Here is a 21,888-nt window from a genome sequence, read left to right as displayed (position 1 = left end):
ATTCTGACATATGCCCCCAGCCTCTTCTTTTGCTAAGATAAATTTGTCAGCTCAGGACATCAAAGGGACAAATCCCACAGCAGATTAACTGCGGACAAAGGCAGGAAAGTAAATAATTATTTCAAATTACAAAGACATTTTTTAAATCAGGCTTAAAACTGTAGGGAAGAGGATGGAAGAAACACCCACATCATTCCTTCTGTTACCACAGGGAATGGGAAGAAACAGTAAAGGAGCTTTAAGGAAGTTCACCCAGGGCTGGGAATCGGCCCATGGGCCCTTTGGCACCTCATCCAGAGCTCTGTGCTGGTTTCTTCTCCGGATCTATCAACATTTTGATCTGACACTAAGAGGAGAGCTGCTATAATTTTCAAAAAACAACAAAAAAAGGGGAAGATTTAGTGAATGAGATGCCAAGGGTTATGGGCAAGCTCCTCTCTGCCAGTGAGTCTAAAGGCTCTTGAGAGGATTTTAGCAACCTATTGAACTGCTACAATGTGCACCACTTCCAAGCCCTCGGAGCAAGTTGTGTCACTTGTCATCCATAAAAGCTCTGAAATTCATCCCTCCTCTCTCAGTCTTTACTGAAATGCTTCAACTTATGATTATGTTTGTTTCATTTTCAGCAGCTTTAAACTGTGCCCACCCCTGCTGTGTGTGTGTCTGTATTACCTGTACTTGCCTGCAGCTTCATCTCCTCCAAGGACCGTAGGCTGACATCACATTTTACCTACTGCTCACAACATCCCACAACCTTGTTCTTCCTGCATTTCTCCTCTCACTCTATTTTCCATGCAGTTTCTCACTTTTCCTTACATATGTTGAACTTAATATCGCATGTATCTAATACTTTCAGTTCCAAGCAGAACCCCAGTGAACAAAAATTATGCATGAGAACAGTATCTGGTCACTAAAAGGAAAAAAAATCCCAATTTTAATGTAGCTGCCTTTCCAGGCATAATTGACAGTAACACTTCTGATGTTTTCAGTTTCATGACCATGAACCAAGTCATCAGTATGTAAATATTTTTCTGTATGACTCAGAGTGATTATGTTATTTATTTCTACCATCATAATGGCTGGGCTTAGTGCAAGAACAAATCCTGGCACACTCTAATACATTAACACACAAAATACAAAGAGAATTTTGCATCTTCTTTCTTATCCATCAATTGAACACTTCAGGGTTGGAAAATTAACTCCTGTGATTTTTATTCCAGCTCTTATTGATTTCACTTGGAAATTCCATCTTGATTTTTGTCTTGGCAAGAACTGCAGATTAGTTGGGCCTGTGTCAGCTCTTCTCTGGAATTTTGTTTGCAATCTGAAGACAGAGCTGAGACACAAAACTAAAAGCACTACTACAGCAGTAATTCAGCATACAGAGCAAGATTAATTTGTTTTTTTTTTTTTCTCCCTTAGTCCTTCTCTATTGGGGCTGCAGTTTCAGTCTGAACCTTAGCTTCAAAACCACAGCATGTTTAAAAGATGGGCTCCACTTTGGTGCAGTACCTAGGGCACTATTGCAAGAGTTCCATTACTAATAGAATTAAAAACTCCCTTTCCCTAGCAGTGAAGTTCTGAGCACATTTGCTACTTCTCATATGTTTTTTCCTGCCTCTCCTCCCTCTGAACAGGGCATAGGCTCACTAACTACTTCATGGACCTGCTGGTAACAGGGAACTGACCCTGATGGACCTGACCTGGAAGCACAGCTAGACATATGGGAAGCTAAGGAAACAGGCCATATCCTTGTCTGCTTCCTACGCTGAGAGGGTTGAAATAATCCCATGTGGTGTTCCCACATCTGAATCTCTTCCAGTCAGGATATCACTAGAATTTGTCACAGCTCTGACAGAGCAAATCCCAGCACCCAAGGACCACCTTTCCATCCTTCCCATGCCCTGTGTAATGGCCACTTACAGGGAACTGCACATGTATGAATATGGTAACAACTCTGCATCATCTATTTCCTCCCACCAAGATCATTCCTCTTGTAGGTTCTGAACTGTATTTGTCATGAACTGCTGCCAGCACTCTGAGTTTCTCTCTTGCAAGAGAAGAGAACAAGTTTGCTATGAGGAATTCTCTCTCTCTCTCTCTCTCTTTTTTTCACTATTTAGATTTCTGTTATTCTTAACAGATCTGTGTGGCCCTTTGCTCAGCAGTGAATTGAATTTCATCAGTGACAACAAACTCATAAAAGAAAACCACAGCCTTCAGCATGAAAGCTGAGACACGAGTCTCAACAAAATTTTGGTACACATTAAACTGCAAAATCATAAAGAATGTATGTATTTAGACACTACAGCATGCTTATGTACTTTGATTTCTTTTCTCCCGTTGCAGTCTTTTAAATTAATTTAATGCTTGTATATAATTACATTGATTTTCAGTAATTAATATGCATTTATCTGCTGTGGACCAATCCTATACTGGAAATTATGATTTGCTGCTTGGGACCTGTGTTTACAATTTTTGTTATCCATCTTTTGGGGCCGTCATAAACACCAGCAATCCCCAGTTGTTCTGGCAGGGTCCTTACAATTCGTTTTATATGGCAGATTGGCTCAAGAGGTGGCCACAGAACACAGAGTTATTTATTCTGAGAAACACAAGGCTTCTTGTGGAGATGATGAAACTATAATGGCTGTAAGGAATAGAAGTGATGCTAATCACATAACTAGGTAGCTGTAAATAATACATAGGCACTGCTGTATTTCCTGGCTCCTCTCACAACAGGACACAGTATTAACTATTTTCTGTGCTAGCCTAATGTGGGATCTTGAGGAGAACAACATAGCAATACAATAAAAACTGCAATGAAAGGATATGTATTTATGTCCAATATGTGATGCACAGCTCCGTTTTTCAACGCATAACACTCTCTCACAAAATACAAACTACTTTGAGAGAGGCATCTACTGAAAATGCTTGCCAAAACAACAGTAAACATAGGTACAAAGGTGAAGAACAGGAATTTATTGATCAAGAAGACACAGACATATTCCATGCATTTCCAGGGCTGAGTTTTAAAATATTTTTTGAAGGAACAAACATGGTAAATCCTGTGGAATTTCTCACTATGACACACAGTTGCAGATGAGCTACTTATGGGCTGAAACCAACACAGCCTTCTCTTTGGATTAGGTATTATTGACAGGAAGACACAGCCCCAGTGTCACTGAGTGAAAATCTGGCTCTACTGAAATACCTTTTGGGTTAATCAGGAGAAGGATCTGACCAACTGTGCGAAGCCTTGCTAGCACACCTCATTTATGTCACCACAATCTTCCTAGTGGGAAGTAGATTAAACCAAACTCCTTCATTACAGCCCCCTTCTGCCTTGTGAGAGTCTTGATTACTCACACCACGTCTCAGTTGTGCGTCTGACCACGGGCTCACAACACCTGCAGGAGGAGGAGGAGGAGGTGGCACTGCCCTCCCGAGAGCTGTGAGGAGTTACCTTTTTGACTTCGTACTTAATGGCCAGCTTGACTCTGCTCAGGGACGCTCGGTGCCTCTGCGCTTCCACCGGCTCCGCGCTCAGATCCCCGTTCAGAATGGCCTCCACCTCTTCCGAGTCCCGGCACAGATCCAGGACACCGACCACGAAGTCCTTGCACTGCATGGACAGCTTGCGGTAGTCGTTCTGGAACAGGAGGGGGACAGAAAATGGCCCGTGACAAATGTTCTTGAGAGTCAAGCAAGGGTCAAGAAAAGGACCTGCATGAGTTGCTAAAAATGAAGTGTTTGAATTTTGCTGTGTCAAGTTTGGAGTGTATCAGATATTGCAGAATTTTTGTACAGCAGAATCATTTGTTCTCTGACACAAGGTGAACACCTGACGTAAGAGTATGATCCTGGATGGGCAACAAGGGGCGGCTGAAAATATAAGAATTTCACAAACAAATCAGGACCAGGACTATCAAAAGTGAAACCACTCTTGCAAAAAGCATTGCTGACAACTAATGAAATAATTACCTCTGAGGCTACAAACATCTTTTACCTCTTTCTACACTGCTCAAGTGGCTAATTACTCTGATGTACACCAGGTACATTTTCCCCTTTTTCCTTTTCTGCCCTCTGCTTCCCACCTTCCTTTGGAACTTCTCACACCCAACAATTGGCACAGTGGGTTACAAAGTAACTGCACAGAGTAACTGCAGGACAAACTTGGACACCAACAGTTGTGGGCAAAATACCCCAAATTTCCTGTAAGAGTGCTCTGGAAAGAACAAGAGAATTCATCTTCCATACCTGTTCAGTCTTTCCAAGAACTATCATATATGTCAACATCAAATATTTGCCTTTCTCTAATTCTTCCTCCACGGACAAAACACTTGTGGCTGCATTTCAGAATTTTTAGCTAACTTTGTAAAGCATGCACATCTGAAATTTTTCTTGTACTTCTGTTTACACTTGTAAATGTCCCCCACTATCTCTGTGACATCACCTATAAACTCTTATTTTGATCTCTGCTTCAGAAGAAACCTCAGTCTTCATTTTTGTGTCCATGTCCTCTCAGTCAGATTTCTAGAAATTCCATATTTGAGATGTGGCCTCTGATTTCCTCACATGAGGCTGCAGCTGGAGGAGGAAACTTGAGTGAATTTGCCAATTTTACCTTCAGTACCCAACTAGGAACAGCACAACTATCTTTTTCCATTACTCCATAGCTTTTTTTCATTTTTTTTTCAACTCCACCAGGCCACCAAAACACTAATTTGAGACCTCTGCCTCTCCATTTTTTATGTTTTACTGTTCATCCATTCACTGCCATTTCAAAATCACTTTTTGAGGGTGCAGATTTTTCCTCAGAGGTGCCTGTGTTCTCAAAAGCATTTCCTTACTGCTTCTGCCCTCACAATTTTCTCACTTAATCTATTTTTTTTTCCTGAAACCCTCACTTTTCCCTCCTTTCCTAAGTAATTTTACCTCCTTGCACTGGTAGTTTTGGTGAATTTTCAACTTAGCATCTATATAATGGGACAGAGAAACTAATGTGCACTCAGTAGCTTCAAATTATTTTGGAAAATGATGGATATAGAGGTTGCATAGGCTAAGTGCAAGAATCAGCCATCAGTCCCATAGGTCAGATTCAGATATGAATCAAAATGAAACATTACTGGAAACAAACAAATAGTTCTAGAAGTTGTGTTATTACACAAGAGTGACATCCCTGATACAGACTTGGAAACAACCAGTCCTAATCACAGACCTTAAACAGGATCCTGTTATTTCCTTTGGTCATAGAGGACAAAATAATTCAGTTGTCAGTGAAACAACAGGATGTAAGGTTATTTTAGATTTGTTTTTGGTAACCCAGGAGAACAGGACAGAAGAGCCAATTATAAAAATAATACTGGGATGTGTGATTAAATTCAGTGAAGGGATAAGCAAGCTTATGTATGACCATGATTGAGGACCGTGAAAATAGGCAAAGTCTCATAAAAAGTTAATCAAGGGAGTGAAATATACTTGTTAGCATGGAGGACTGAATGCAGATAGAGCTTTTACATTAAATGTGATTAGATCTCAGATCACTACAGAGATAAAAACCTTTCAAAAGAAGACTCCAGGATGGTAGCTAGAAAGTAGCAGCAGTAAAAAAAAACAAACACACCAAAAAAAAATAATTCATGACAGCCTAGCCAAGAAAGAGCTTCATCACAGAGGCAAAACTCTAAGTAAGTATAAACTGCTAGAATTCAGGTTATGAAGAATATTAAGCAAAGCACCAGGAGGTGACACAATGTAAAAAGAAGATGGGGATTTTATTCACTGAAGAAAAAGGAGTGACTGAAGACAATAAAGATTAAAAACAATTAAAAAAATTATTGTCTAAAAACAGTACCACGCCTTCGGTTTATTCAAGTCCTATGTTGTTTATATTGTTACCACAAAAGAATTCCCAAATATTGGTGAGAACTCAAACACTCTTCCTTAAGCCTTTAATTTCAAGCAAGAGCTGCTTCCTCATTTCACTGCAGCTAAAGGAAGTATTTACTAAAGGAGGTGGCTGAGCAAAAACCATGAAAATCACCAGACACATCTTAACATTAATTCAACAGGAATTAGACTGATTATCAACTTTTCTCTAACCCTTTGAAGTAGCTGTAAATCTGCTATTCAAAGTGCATAGGACAATACCCTTCCTGCAGTGACTTCAGTAATAATACAACATAACTAAAAGAGAAACTGCATTCTTCCTCACCTGAATTTGCAGGCACTAACTTTCACAAGAAAAAAAAAAGTATTTGTTTTACTATTATTTGTATCTATCCTACAGTCTAAAGTGGTATCTTATTAACGTTTAATAAAGTTTTGTTTAGATGGTTTTGCATTATTTAAGTGCTTCATGACATAACACAACCCAAATTTTCCCTTGTATGAATGAACATGGTCTGTCCAGTTGCAGGGAGAGGCTTCAATTACAAAGTGTTTTCTCATTCTTCTGCTAATTGTGAAGAAATAGAAGAAGAAATAGTGGATTTCTAATAGTTAGGAAATAACTAGAGTTATTTCCATACTTTGCATGTTTGCTTACCCTGAGAGTTACCCAGATTTCTTCTAATAGCAGTAGAATAACAGTAGAAACATGAATGACATGTTTCTTCATTGGTAGATACACCACTTGCTTATAAAAGTTATGCTTATTACCAGATAAGATTAACAATATAATGGATGAGGTTTTATTCTGTCAAATTTAAGGATTAAATACAGCCTACGTCACCCACAAACGCTGTTATGAGAACTGAAAACCAGTATGTGCATTCTCAATATCTCACTCTGGCTTTGAATCTTACGGCAGGAAAACTTGTCAGATTTCCCTCTCCAGGTCTTTATTTGCCTATGTATTAGCAAATCAGATTTATTCCAGTCTATCTGATTGCTTTACAGAATTAAACAGACAAACAGTACCTGATTCTCAACCAACCTTCTACCTCTAGGGTGTTGTGTGAATATCAGAAATTTTAATCTATGGTCCCAGTCATCCTAATCACCTCTGCTCACTCCTGAGAACATACAAATGAAGCCACCAGATCAACACTAACAGTTGCACAAACACCTTTGTAACATTAAAAAATATCAGCCTACACCCTGCATTTCCCAGGTTCCACAGATGATTCCAGCACACAGAGGACAACTGATGGCGACTGGAATTGCAAAGCTGTGTCTCACAAGCAGTTTCAGAGGACTCTGACACACATCAGCCTGTCCAAATCTGTGTTCTGTTCTCACTCACAACATCAAGCACTGCCCTGTGAATTCATCTGGAGTCCTGACAAAGAGCATGTTGGTCTGTGTGCAAAGAGTGCAGAGCACGAACACAAAACCTTCAGATGATTCCACATGAGATTGGTGACCACTGCAAAGGAAATTCATAGTGAGCAATCACCTGCAGTCAAACAAAAGGTAGGGATCTGTCTTCTGACACAGGAGCCACACTCCTGCAAGCACCAAAGTTCACGAGCAATGCACGACTAATTCATGGTCATTTTGCTGAATCGTAAATTTATGTTATCTGGTAAACGACCATTTGAAATCACATGTATGGTGAGTTTGCACACGTAACTGTGCATGCAAATCAAGCACATAATTGCACTAATGGTCATGGATCTGGGCCCTGTCCTTTCAAAAGCTGGGCCTAAACCTAGATCAAGCTTGAACACTCTTTTGTTAGTTCAGCTGAGATAACACTATGTAAATTTACTTGGAACACTGACAGATTCTGCTTTTAGATGCACGTCCGCATCTTCGTTGGTTCCGTAGGAGCTTTTAGCAAAACTGGGAACAGGGATTTATCCTATAGAAATTAGGACTCCAACCTTTTGGCTCCTTGCCAGAGCAATTTCAGCTGGGAGAACAGAGCTTGCTTACACAGGACAGTATTTAGTTGAAAGCTGGTATAAAGAGATAACCAAGGGGCTTTTTAGGCACCTTGTCCTCTCTCTTCCTATGGTGACTCCAAAGGAAAGTTCCATCAGCTGTTCTGACTTCCAGAAATCCTCCCTTCCCCGGCCAGTAACAGCTTTAAAGTTCTCAGGGAGGGGGGTGAATGTCAATTAACTTTAGTAACCCAACCCCATCATTCCCCAAACCAAGCCGCAGTGGCCATGGTCTGCTAAAAATAGGAGAACAGGAAAACATAAAAATTGGGAATATTTGTATTGCAAAGTACTTTGTGGTGCTACTGGGCCTGAAAAGATAATTCTCCAGCTATGTTAATGGTCACTTATTTACATTAAGACAAGATACAGTTCCAGTTTTTGCAATTTGGCAGCATTCTTGACTGAGATCAAACTGAAATTCCTGATGTCATCTGAAATACTGCAGGCAATCCCTGGAACTAGAAGACTAGGAGGACTAGGAATATCAAGTAAAGTCAGAGATATACTGTACTCCTTGCCCTGGCCATGAGAGACTTGAATAGAAGAATACATGGGAAGAAAAGGAGTGGATGCAAAGATGAAAAAGGAGTAAAAGTGACACGAAGAAATAAATGTAATAGATGAAAAAGAGCAAAAGAACAAACAGTAGGTTGAAACAAGGATATTACAAATGGAATTAAGGAAGCTTGGAGATGAAATGAGTAGAATGAAATAGGACTCCAATTCCCTCATCTATTTTTATTAATTTTCAGTTCTATTTTTTGGCTATGTGTCTTGCATCTTCCAAGAAAAATCAGGGCTCTGTGGTTTCTCTGAATCTTTTCTCCTTACTTCTAAAAGGAAAACAAAACAAAACCCTAAAAATCAGTGTAATTAATCAGGTTTTCTTGAGGAACTGACTGCTGTGAATGAATGGCCTCAGTCACCTTCCCACATTTCTAATTCACTTGTGAATTAGAAATCACCCTGGTTTGTGCGTGAGAATTTTTTAGTGTAAATGATAAGCCAGAGAGGCAGACTGGATTTTGCATTTGCAATGGTGTTAGGTTCAATTTAACAAGCATTTACCAGGAAACCTGGCCCTCAGGTGTTTCTAAACAGGTTCAACCTCTGCTCTTTCTCTGTGGGAAAACCACCCAGAACAGTATTTTCTGTAGGAGTGCTCTGTTCCTGGAAGTGGAGCATGCACAGGAAACATTGTGGGGCTTAATATTCCATAGATACTGAGAATAAAAAATTATTTAAACAGATTTGTCCTTTTTTTTTGTTGTTGTTGTGAGGGACATGAAGTATTTTGCCCATTTTTCTCCACCCTGTAGCAGCTCTGCTCAGTGCTGTGCTACAGATTGAATTTGAGTGGAATACTCGAGCATTTCCAGTGATGATCCTAGAGAAGAGTGCAGCAGAAGTCTGCAGGATGCAAATGCTGGATTAGAAGCCTTCTCCTCCGGGATGTGACAAAGCACACAGGTGATCAGCCAAACAGATTCAGATGACACATCTATAGGGAAGAAAGCACTGAAAAGGCAATTACAGACAGGAGGGACCCCAGGAAAACACTCAGCTCTCCTATTAGGCTTGATAGAAACAGAAGGAAGAAAAGAAATGTGACGTCAATGAGGAGAGCAATTATTTCACTGGAATATTTTGATGTTGATGAGAAGCTGGAATTTCCATGCCAGCAAGGAGTCAGGAACAATTTTTACTGTAGGTGCCAAAACAGAATCATCTGCTACACCTGGTAAGGTTAGTAGCCCATGTAAGTGCTATCCAAAAGTACTGAAATCTGTGAAAACAGTGCATTTCTTGGGGTTTTAGGCATCCCAAAAATAGCAGGGAATCACCATTTTAAAAACTGAAATAATTTTTTAAAGCCTTGGTTTGAAATGAGAAGCTCAATCAAAAAACTTCACCTTTTATCCCCAAAAATTTCAAGCTACTTTTTTTTTTTTTCTGATGATATTTCTATGCATGGTATTAGTACCCATGAGATGGGAGTCTCCCATGAATTTCTATTTCCACTGTAACTTTTCTGTGCACTTCCAATCATCTACATCCTTGCCTAACAAAAACACAATGCAGCTTGCCCTAATTTAGCTTTTGGTGGCAGGGTAGCTTTTCATCTGAGGAAAAAGAAAAATCTGTCATTTTTCCCCAAATAAATACATTGAGAAAGTAACCAATTCATTTACAATACACAACATGGTATGAGTGAGTTCCTTCAGCAAAGAAAGGGGTGGAAGGGTTTAAGCTGAATTTTACACTTCATCAGTGTGTCTTATAGTACATTAATCCTTCTCACCACTGAAAATTTATTTTAAAATTCTATTTTAACTCGCTCAGCTGAATATGGACCTATTCTTTCTCAGGAGTTTTCTTCCTCTTCTGTAGAATTTCACTTTATTAATTTCTGCCTGTCTTTCTCCAGGTTGTTGTATATTGCTTCTGAGTATTCCACAGGGTAAGAAGGGCTTGCTGCTGTTTGGAGAGGTTAATGCATCTTTTGTCTCTCTCAGATCATTTTTGAAGATATTAAACAGGTGAGTGGTACCCAACACTGGCCTTGCAGAACCCCAATAAATCTGCTATTACACCCAGAGAAAATGCTGTGAATATCTCTACTCACTGAAAGCAATCTGTCATTCCCCAAGCCAAGCTTTTCTCATTACAAGCAGTCTAGTGGGGTTTGATTTTTCTGTGGGGTTTGGCTGCAGGGGGAGAACGGGGGACAAGAGGAAAGGTGGCTGTTACGGTCCTTTACAAGGTATCCAACTGTACTGAAAAAAAAAAACATTTTAAAAAGCACTGGGCAACAGTTAACAAAACCATTAATTGTCTGAGGGAGAAACTGAAATATATAAAGAAGTCAGGGCACTGACATACAAAACCAGATAGAGCTGAAAACCAGGTAAGAGGACCAACATCTGTAAGCAGTCTAACAACTGGTTTTCAATGTGTGGCATTCCTAAAAGGTTCATCCAAAAAATTTCACTTTGGGTATTTTTAACAATTTGGAGGCATCAGTCAAAATCAGTACAAATTACAAAGAGTGAACAAGGTCACTGCTGCAGTACCCTCAATAAAAGCAGAATGTTGCTGCTTTTTGCCCTTTTATTACTCAGCATTTGTAACTAAGAACAATCCTTATGTGCTGCAGCAACCAGAATTGTTTTCCATCTGCTGCAAGGTTACCAGAACGCACACTTTTTCCAGTTTCCGATTTTACCCATTTTCTCCAAACACAGCAGGTGCAAAAGCAATTTCATTTCATTAAAAATTCCTTTTAAAGGCTTATGTATCAAGGATAAAAGAGACAATAAGATGAGAGTGTTTGTAATTGAAAAAGTAAAAGCACAGGGAATAATTTCAGCATCTAAGGACAACATGAAGCAGCAGCAACTTTAAAACAATAGCGAAGACAGAGAAACACAAGAACACCATTACCTTGAATTCTTTTTCAATGTTGGCCAACTTGGCAAGTTCATTGCTGAGTTCTAGAGCAGTGAGCACCGGATCTTCACTGGACAGGGACAGGTAAGCCGGACTGGCCAGTCCTTTGTACGCATTTATTCTCGACCTAGAGTGACTGAAAGAATCATGTTTTTGCTTCTCTGTGCAGTCATTACATTTGCAGAAATAATCATGAGGTCTTTCTATCCTCGCTCCTTTCATCAACAGCATGTGCACGACTTCGTATTTTTGGCAGTGGGCAGCTAAAATTATGGGAGTGATGTCTGGAGAAAAGCGGGTACCGTCTTCGTCATAGGAATAAAAATCATCATCCTGGAGCTCCTGCTCACAAGGGCTCAGAGTCAGTCGCTTATTTACTGAAAACCCAGGATGATTCAAAATTGCTTCCACTATCCTAATGTAACCCTTGCTGATTGCGAGCAGCAGGGCATCTCCAATCCGTGCCAAGTTCTCTTTTTTTAACAGAAGTTCTGTCACTTCCAAATGTTCGTTCCCCACAGCGAGCTGCAAGGCGTTTTGGCCCATGTAGTCAACGCAGTTGACATTCAGTGTCTTTGACTCCTCCAGCATTTTGCGCACCACGGGGATGTTCCCGTACTCGGCGGCATCCAGGAATCGCTCCTCCTCGGCCGTCAGGCTCGTGCCCCTGTTGTTGAACATGAAGGCTGGGCCCCTAATGGCCTGTCGCCTTCCCTTCTCCCTCATCATGGTCATCCGCCTGAGGGATGGGCTCTCCTCCATGTACCTGAGGAGAAAACAAGGAAAAAGTAACAAATTGTCACCATGGTGGTAATTTGTAACTTCCAGTCCTGTGGCTGAAACAAGTTGTTTTGTGCCTTGTGCTTTGCCCGTTCACTGCCAAGTAGTATCCTCCGTTGGGATAGCTGCTGCTTGTCTGCAATCTAAAGGCACTCACAGGCTCAGTGCCCTGGGCCATTGCTGTTCTCTTAGCATGGTCAAGATTTATTAATGTTTTTCATTTCTTTTAAGACATCTCTCCTCTTCAGAAATCCCTCCCATTTATAAAATGAAAACACATCTGTATACTGCTTTCAGTAGTAATTAATATTATCCATCACAAGCATTTAAGCTGATGGTATAAGTAAGGCAATATTTAATGCTTACCATGTTGTGGAGCACATAAAAGTGAGGTGAAAACACATTTTCTTCAGGATGTCTTGCCAAGAAACACATGATGAAGCTTGATTACAGCTTCTCTTGTCACTGCTAGAAACGTTAAACCTGGAAGCTTCTCCTCACAAGTCACTTTGGCCAAATTACAAATTTTTGGAAAACAACAGTACATACACATTCAGCAGACTTTCTGCAATTAAACTGCTCACAGGTTCCAGACACCAGGAATCCTCCCGTACAGACTGGGATCAGCTCTCACTCCAGTGGACTCCTGCAGTGCTGTGGATTGTGTTTGGCCTGTTTCTATATCACCCATTTCAGGAGCTGAGAGGGTCTGTGTATACATAATAGTACCATAATAATAATTAAAAAAAAAAAAAAAAAAGGGAAAGTCAAAGAGCTAATGAATGAAAACTGAGATAACTGCTGCACTAGAAAGAGGAAACCTGGGTGTAGGAAAGTGAGATGTTTAAAAGGAAAATGAGAACCAGGGAACCCAGTTTGGAACTGGTTTCTCCACAGAAACCAGTTGCAAAAGAAGAAAGAGGAAGGAAAGAGAAGGGTAACAGGTGAAAAGAATAGGTGAGCAAGCTAATTTGGCAAACACATAAACTGGAATTATGAACCACTGAAGGTACTGGCCAAGAGAACAGCAGACTGGACGCTGAGCTGCATCTAGCAAGGCAAGGAAACAAGAGAGGGGCAGGGAGGTTCAGAGCAGTGAGACTGAATAGAAATTGTAAGAAAAGGAATGAGAGGCTGAGGAGCAGACACTGACTAGCTGGAGAATACAGCAGGAGACAACTGCCTGGCAAGGTCTGAAACAACAGAACGGACAGGATCAGGCTGAAGTGGTCACAGCTGGAAGAAGAACAGAAGTATTTGTGCCTGCCAGAGGAGAGGCCAAAGGCCTGGAAATGTACTCAGGATACCCTAACCTTCCTTCACCACCATCTGCACATAAATATGAAACCAGTCAGCAATCTCCCTTGCCTTTTCCAGCTCAATAGTGAGAAAAGCACTCTCCAGATGCTATCAGTTAATCCAGTAGCTCAAGGGATAGAGATCACTTGAGATGATTTGATGGGCATGGAGACACCAAGTGCTGCTGATAAACAATATGACTTAATGGAGGGTGTGCTTTGAATACATAGAAGACATTATATATATATATACATATATATATATATATGTATATATACACACACTACATAGGGATAAAGAAATCTTTTAAGTTACAAATTTGTCTTTTACATCCTACGTGCCTCTGCTCCTCATCTTGAGAAAGAGAACAGTTGGCTCCCATCTTACAGGGGCATTGTGAAAATTAATTTTTTTCACTTTGCTGAAAAACTCAGATACAGAAGTAAAAGCCCAGACAGAAAAACTGAAAAGGAAATCAATCCTACATGTTGCAGTAATAACCAGATGGGACTCAGTTTCTTCATGCAGTAAAAGTAAATTCTTTATTCACAAAGCTCATATTTATAGGAAATAACAGAAGGCACTGTATTATTCCTAATTGGCTAACAATACAGTGACACCCAGTTTATTGGTCGGTAAATGGCCAGCGTGTATGTCTGTCAAATTTCTCTATTTTTGGTTAGTTTACATATTTTGTTCACTGATTCCCATGGGACAGATTTCTTGTTTATTACAGGTGCAAACGGTTCTCTTACCAGAATAGTTTGTTGTGCTAACTGCTTTCATTCTTATGATTTTCCACATGGAAAGTTACAAGCTAACCCTTAGCTTAAACTTAAACCTAAACCACATTTTGTAAGGCCTTTCTTTTATAATATCTCTTCCTGTATACAACATCTACCCTCAACGCATTAGAAAATATATGAGTCCATGCAATGAATGCCAAAAGCAAACCAAAATATGAAACAGTAGTTTTCAAGCAAACCCTGTGTAAAGGACAGAGCCAAGGGAAAAATGCCACACACACCTTTGGGCACGAAGGATTCTGCATTAAGGTGGACATGGCAGCACCTGCAGGGGCAGCTTTGAAAGGTAAATATCCAAACTGATGTGGGTTTAAATCCACAGACAGAGAAACAGCCTCCTAAGTGCTGGTGGGGGCTGTTTTTTGTGGGTGTGATCTTCCGAAAGGATGAGCTTTGCTCTGTTGACACTGCACAAAATATGCCTGCTGCCATCCCTGGGTGCAGCACTGCCAGCCCTAGGAGTTTTCATTGGGCCTAACTAATTCTATTCAGGCTGTAAGGATAGGCCTGCCCTTCCAGCTATCTGCATCAAAAATGTAAAATGGTAATCACTTCATGGCAGCTACAAACATCCCAAAACCCAGCCCAAGCCCTGAGCATTTCAGTGAACACAAATGGGCAGCTCAGCTGCACATCAAGCTAAGACACCGTGGAACTTGTTCGCAAGGGCAGGTCTCTCCTGGGATGAAGCATTTAATTTTTTTACCTTTTTATCTGTGGCTGGCATTTCTGGACTACCTGAAATAGTCTGACTGGCACTGCAGTATAAGCAATGCTATAACTACTATTTATTTTTTGAAAGATGTGGCAAAACTACTCTGGCAAGCATGACATGATCCATTTGTTTTGTTTTGTTTTTTCACTTCTGTACCACTTTCTTTAAATCTATAAAAAAGGTTGCATAACACAGAGGATTTGTAACTCTGTTAAACACAGAATTTAATGTCTTAAACCTCAGGCATATTTCCCACTTAAGAGCACGCAGAAATAAAGACTTGAGCCCGGAGTGCACCTCGTGAACAGCCACAGTGTGCTGCTATCTTATTCCCCAACAAAACCAGAAGTAAAACCAGATACACTGTCTTCTCATAGTTTCTTTTTGAACAAGATCCTATTGTCTTTTATGCTGTTACACTGCCACTCTTCTTCCACATCCAAAATCACATAGGTACAGAAATGTAGCGTTTACCGTAATGGTATGAAGAAAGAAGTTATAGCTATTAAAAATGCAACAAAGACAAAACAAATTGACTCATACTGACTTCTTGCTTTAAGAAACCTCTAAACTGCCCCTTCGAGTCCCATTTATCTTCTATGAAATACACAATACATTTGTCCTTACATATTCAGTTTAATTTTTCAGCATATTTTGAAATATGACATTTATTTTCATTTTATCTACATTCCTTTCAAACCCCACGATCTGGGTGATCACTGAGGTGATTCATCTGACTTCTGAAGAGAGACACATATCCTCCCAAAATTTTCCTTTCAATAGTGGCTTCCTAATAAGGAAGATATCCTTAACTGTAAACTTCGTGTCAGAAATGATGTATCTGAAGTGACTGCAATACCTTCTCAAAATAAAGATGCACAATGCTTGGTATTTTAATGACTAAAATATTGTCAAGACATGCCCAAAGAAATGAAAAGCAAAACAAAAAAATCCTGTGCAGCACCACAGGGACATGAGGCTGCTGTGTTCACCCACACTTCTCCTCTCTTCTACTTTTCCCTCAGCAAACTCAAAGACCTTGAAGCCAGCATAGCTCTGGTCAGAGTAATGCATGAAACAATCGGGTGCAAAGTCTCCTATTCCATTTCCTGCTTTCCTTTTCTTACATCTAATATTTTTAGCTATCCCAAAGCATGAATAAAATAGTTAGAATTTTAGGTTTAAGCGTTCGACCATTTTCAGCATACTTTATATGTATTATTTGCCATCTGAAATAATCAAACCAGCAAAATCTCAAGTTGCCTCTCTCAACATCATTAGACTGGATTAAAAATATGATTAAAATAGAACTAAATGTGCATTAATTACTTGTGTTCTATTTCCAAAGCCTTTAAAGTTCAGATGCTCAGCCTTGTCTCTGTAGGGTGCTGACAGCCTACATTTAAAAAAGAAGGAAGGAGAGATGGGAATCATGATGCTCCTCTTCCCAGCTGTTCCAAATAGTTGAAAGAACATACACACAAAATATAAAAGTATCTGTAGAATGCTCAGCAAAAAAACCCACAAAAGAACCAAGCAAGGAAAATGCCCAATTATTCTGTATTAATTAGTCAGTAGAGACAAAGAAGGAAGGAATTGGAGAGCAGCCACATTAACTGCAGCACACCTCTCCCACCACATCTGGACACGTTTCACTTGGCCCTGAGCCTGCAGCAGCTAAGCAGATGTTTTGAGGAACTGAAAAACTTCACTGGAAAGAAGGAAGAATTTCAGGAGCTGCACACCAGCCTTCAGAATCACTCACTCATCATCTCTGCTCTGCAGCAGAACTCCCACACAAGTGAGACCAAGGCTCCTAAAGGAGCACATCACCTTTTAAGACCTTTACCTAACATTAAGTATCACAAGCTCTCACACAGAGCAATGTTATGTGCACTCTGATCAATTAATTGGTTCATTACAGACCTGGTAAATAAGACACAAAAACCTATTCTACATTATAACATGTTTATACTTACCCCAAATATTTTAATCTAAAATGTATGACCATCATATGGGAAATAAAAATTTTATTAAAAAAGAGATTTTCCACGGAACAATCAATACCCACTTGTCTCCTGCTTTCTGCACACATCACATATACCATGACCTTACACTGCATCATATCCTTGCCTGGTCAGAGTTATTCCTACAAGGAATGTACAAGGCAAGACATTTGAGCATCACAGCAACTGCAAAGGGCTGGAAAATCACAGCAATCCCTCCGCTCCTACCGTGGGCTGCTTCAATTACAGATTTCTACTCTGTTACTCTACCTATCCCTGTTCATGTTCAATCTGGAACTGCAGCAGAGAAGAAATGTGGGAGGAAGAGTTGACCAGAGAATTCCTTTTTCCTTATCCCGCTCATTATCTACAGCAATCCAAAAGATTTACAGTCTTGTTTCTAAGTCTACTTTTTAACACTGCACGCAGCATAAGCAATTTTAAAGGAAGGGAGAGTAGCTGGAGAAACAGATTTCATCCTGGGCCTTCCCAGATCTATAGAGCAATTTGTGCTGAAGAACAGGCTGTTACTCTCCCTGAACTATCGCATGCAATAAAAGATGGCATCAACAATTTACAAGCAGTTTACCCCCATGCTGAACTACAATACACTAGTGATCCTGATTCCGTTCAAGCCCTGAAAAGGAAATGCAATCCAGTGGTAACAGACAGATCTGATAAGTACATCAGGCCAACAGCATTTAAAAGCAAAAACACCAGAGTCATCAGAGCAGGAGAGGCAGATTATGCCTCTTGTTCTGCCAAAAGTCACCTCTGAGGTCCCAGTTTTAAAATTAAAGACTGGTAATTGCCCTACAGAAGTGCTCAGGAGCACAGTGTCTGTAGCTAATGACTCCCGAGCTCTCTCAAACTAAGCGATCTCAGGTGTTTTATTTGTTCCTGTCACAGAAAAAAAACAGCTCTTCCACGTGAGGAAGCTGCTCCTGGCTCTGAGCAGGGCCACAAGCAGTGCTGGAGGGGCAATGCCCCATCCTCACTGCCTCTCCCAAAGGAAGGCTTTCCCATCTCTCCAAGCTCTGCTACAACCATGTGTCGGAATGGGCCAGTGGAAAATTTGTTTCTTCACCACTAAAACCAGTGTCTCTTTCATGCATGTTTGCTCATGTTTCCAAAAAATTTGGGAGTCCCTGCACCAAATCCAAAATGCGTTAAATGAGAGCTTCCTTTTCCCTTCTGTGAGCTGCTGCCCGGGCTTTCCAGAAGAGGGAGGCTAATTCAGCTGAACAGCAGAACATAAATCAGGCCAGCTGCAAGATCTGACTGAGGTCTATACTCTCCCACTGGTCTGAAACGACATAATCCATCATCCAAAATGCCCTCATGTCATCTCACAGAAGTTCTGGCTCCAAACTGGAAAGACATAGTCCAAAAAAATGGAAAAAAAAATTACAGTGAGTTATCAGAAGGAGGTGTACATGCACTTAGGGGATGGAACAAACGTCTGCCCCATAAAACTATGCAGAGCTTTTTCTGACCATTACCATTCACTAACTCCTCAAAGGAAAATACCAATCATCTGAAATCCTGTGGGGGAAAAAAAAGAAGGACTACATATTGATGGCAGGAGGGTATCCATACACACACAGAACAAGGCAAACATCTCACCAGGAAAGAACAGAGTTAACAGGGCTATACCAACAAAGAATTCTAAAGCTCCTTTGAAACTTAGCCCTTTCTTTGTGTTCTGTCTCCTCAGTCAGAAAACCCCATTATGATTTTCAGAGAAGTCAGGTATCTGATGCCTACTACTTTTCATTTACGGGGTTTGTCCACCTTTTTCCCACTGGGGCATATAGTACCCTGTGAAACAAATATTACATCCAGTCTGCAACCTTAGTGGGAATCCGAGGTTAATTTTTTTTTCCAGCAGTATTTGGCACAGGAGGGAGCCAGCTGTACACTGACAGGCACCTTGCACAGGCTACTGCTTTCAGAGGTTTCAAAACCCAACGATGTCTACTTCGCATCTTCTTGCCTATTTCCCCTTACACCTCATGCTGAATATTTCGATGACAAATCCTTCTAGCCAAGGATCCTCACTCTGTGCCTGCTAAAGCCTGACATATGTCAATCTGAGCACATCAGGAGCAAGCTGATGCTCATCTTTATCTCATTAACGTGCACAATGATTTTAGGCATCAGCACCAAACACAGAATGTTACTCCAGGGGAAAAATCCCACTGCTACGGGAAGGATGACCACAGGCACACAACAGGGAAAATGTATTTCTGTGTCTTTTCCCTCTATGCCTCAAATAGTTCAATACAGTCCTACCACATTAATCCATGTCAGCCCTTTTGTCAGTCCACTGGGCTTATAGATTCCCAGGATATCAAGAATTATCTACCAGGGAGCAATTCCATGAGACAGAGCTCACTCCGGGCTCAAACACTGATAGCTGTGTAAACTGAGCTCCAGTTTGATCTCCCCATGGTGTAGTATCCATTTCTTAAACATGGGAATATGCCAACCTTTCTGGAAGGACACTTGGGACTCAGAAGTTGAGAACTCATAGCTTATAATTCATCTCAGTCTGCTTGAACTGTCTAAAAATAATGTGTCCAAGTATCTTTTTATGGCAGATAAAGACAGGCACCTCCAAAAAAGAAGATAAATGACTATGCTGCCTTTCCCACTGCTATTTCCTCTCCCATTCCATCATCTACGTGGGAGTCTAGACAAGTAACTCAAGCACAACTAACTTTCTGACAGCTGAAGACATGTGAAAGACCAATTCATTCAAAGTGCAAATTGCTGGGCACGGGGTATTTGTGAAGAATTTCTGCACTGGGATGGTAAACCCCACTTTCATTTGTGGTTATCCCCTTCTATGCACTACCCTAATTATTTCTGTATTTTACAGTTGTCTCTGGGGTGATTTTAATTAAGGCTTCTACAAATGCTGAATATCTTATCTTAAAACTCAGTGTTTGCTATCTGGTAATTAAAATATTTAATTAAGAACTAAACGTTGTCCTGAAAATATAAAACAGTCAAGCAATCCTCTGAGGTTACCTAAACTGCAGCATGTTATAAAAATTAGTGAATAATTCATGGACAACCTACATTTTGCAAGTCGGGGAGAAGAAAGTTAACATCCCTACTAGTGAAATGGAATGCATTTATCTTGCAGTTAAGTCTAGCTGTATGGGCAGCACCTCTTTATATATCTAGATAGACAGATGTTTATGATTGCATCTTTGAAAATAAACGGAAATTTTGGAAAAGCGCATCCAAACAGGACAAGGTGCAGCTCCAGAGCTAAGGCTTTTCTTTCTGTACAGGTGTCCCAGATTTCTGCGGGGAATTTGGTTTTATCTCAGCACAGATTTAAAAAATATACAAGGATAAAGCGAACGCGTTAGCAATGAGCTCTCTAAACCTTAGCTGAGCCAATAATTGGGCAATTTCTCGGCACCTACGCTTGTATCCAGGGGGGAAAAAAGGGAGTGGGGGGAGGAAGGGAAGGAATCGTCTGCGCCCCGGCACTCACTTGAAGAAGCAGAGCCCTGGGGCTGGAGAGCGGGGCCGAGGGCAGGCAGGGGCCGGACGGTGACCTCAGGGCGCTCGGTGCGAAGCGGCCGCGCTCGCTCCCGCCGGCGCTGCCGGGGCCGGCCGGGACGGGGCCAGGACGAGCCCCCGGGGCCCAAAACTCGCCGGGAGCCGCATCCCTGCTCCGGGAAAGTTGCCGGGCGGACCCTTCCGAACACTCCCCCCCCCTCCCCGCACTCCCGGCTCCCACACTTACATGGTGCTGGCAAAAGGAGGGGGTGGGTAGTATCCGTAGGGCTCCCGGAGGGTTTTGACAGCTCTTTGCGGCGGCGGAGGGGGCTCCGGCCCCCCATTGACGCCTCTCCAGCCGCGGCGCCGGCGCTGCTGCTCCTCTTCCTCTGCCCCCTCGTCCTCCTCCTCCTGCTGCGGGGGGAAGGTCACTCTCCCCTGCTCCTTGCTCTTCCTGCTCTTGCTCGACATGGTCAGGGTCCCCTCAGGCGGCGGCGGCCGCTGCTCCCGCTCCCGGCCGGCCTCGTCCGGCAGCGTGTGCGGCGGGGAAGGAGGCAGGAGGAGAAGGAGGGAGACACGAGCCCTGCCCGGCGGGGCACAGAGCACCTGGAGAGGGCAAACCCCTCACCACAAAACCACGGCCGCCCCACCGGCCGTCGGGAAGGCGGCGCGATGCGCAGCCCGGCAGCGGGAGCCGGGAAGTGCCGGGGAGGCGAGCAAGACACAGGGCTCCCGGCGGCGGCGGCTCTATCCCCCTCCTCCTCCTCCTCCTCCTCCTCCTCCTCCTCTGCCTGTCATCATCCCTCGCTAGGACGGCATCGTCACGGAGGCAGCGGGGCCATGGAGAGCGCACCCGCCTCCCGCAGCGGGCGCTCCGGAGAGGAGGGGACGCTCCCGTCCCACCTCCGCCCCTCACGGCTCGAGAGGGGGGGGACGCGAGGGGGAGGCGCGCTGCCACCACCACAGGAGAGCTACAAATGTCCCTCAGCAGCCCGCCGGTGCCGCCGGCCTGAGGGAAATCCTGTTCCCGCCGAGCCGGGCGTGAGGGGAGCCCTCAGGAGGTGCCCAAAGCCGGCGCCGAGCCCTGAGCGAGCCCGGCCCGGCCTCGCTGGCTCCCGGTAACAACGTGAGGCGGGGGTCTGCCAGCAGCAAGGTAATTCTCGCCAAAATGGCCCAAAAGTGCCCGGCCAAACCTGCGCAAAGCTGGGCAGGTACTCAGAGAAATACCCAGCCCCACACTGGGAGCAAGTTGAAGTCGAAATTCTCAGGTAGAAAAGAGGCGCTCCTGACTGACTTACCGGGCGAGCCGGGGTTCCCCGAAGTGTTCCAGATGTCTCTGCCTGAGGCTCGACTGCTTTAGTTCTGTGTGGTGCCAAGCTGAAAAACAGCGGGAGGATGCTGAGGCGCCCATGGCA

General features: G+C 42.4%; 1 protein-coding gene across 3 annotated transcripts in view; it reads right to left on the bottom strand.

The window, feature by feature from the left end:
• Positions 1-20,944, bottom strand: part of TRPC3 (transient receptor potential cation channel subfamily C member 3) — a 32,564-nt gene extending 11,620 nt beyond the window's left edge. The window contains exons 1-3 of one of the 3 annotated variants that reach the window (XM_062493145.1): positions 20,721-20,944; positions 11,340-12,111; positions 3,467-3,652 (exon numbers count right to left, since the gene is read on the bottom strand). In XM_062493145.1, the coding sequence (XP_062349129.1) occupies positions 3,467-3,652; positions 11,340-12,111; positions 20,721-20,944 (1,182 nt within the window). Of the gene's footprint in view, positions 1-3,466; positions 3,653-11,339; positions 12,112-12,491; positions 14,500-20,720 lie in introns of those variants that run through there. The other 2 variants (XM_062493146.1, XM_062493147.1) reach the window with 2 other exon arrangements.
• Between the last annotated feature and the right edge of the window lie 944 nt (positions 20,945-21,888).

Source organism: Cinclus cinclus, chromosome 5, assembly GCF_963662255.1.
Source record: "Cinclus cinclus chromosome 5, bCinCin1.1, whole genome shotgun sequence".
Classification (NCBI taxonomy): Eukaryota; Metazoa; Chordata; class Aves; order Passeriformes; family Cinclidae; genus Cinclus; species Cinclus cinclus.
This window is presented reverse-complemented; position numbering and strand designations above follow the sequence as displayed.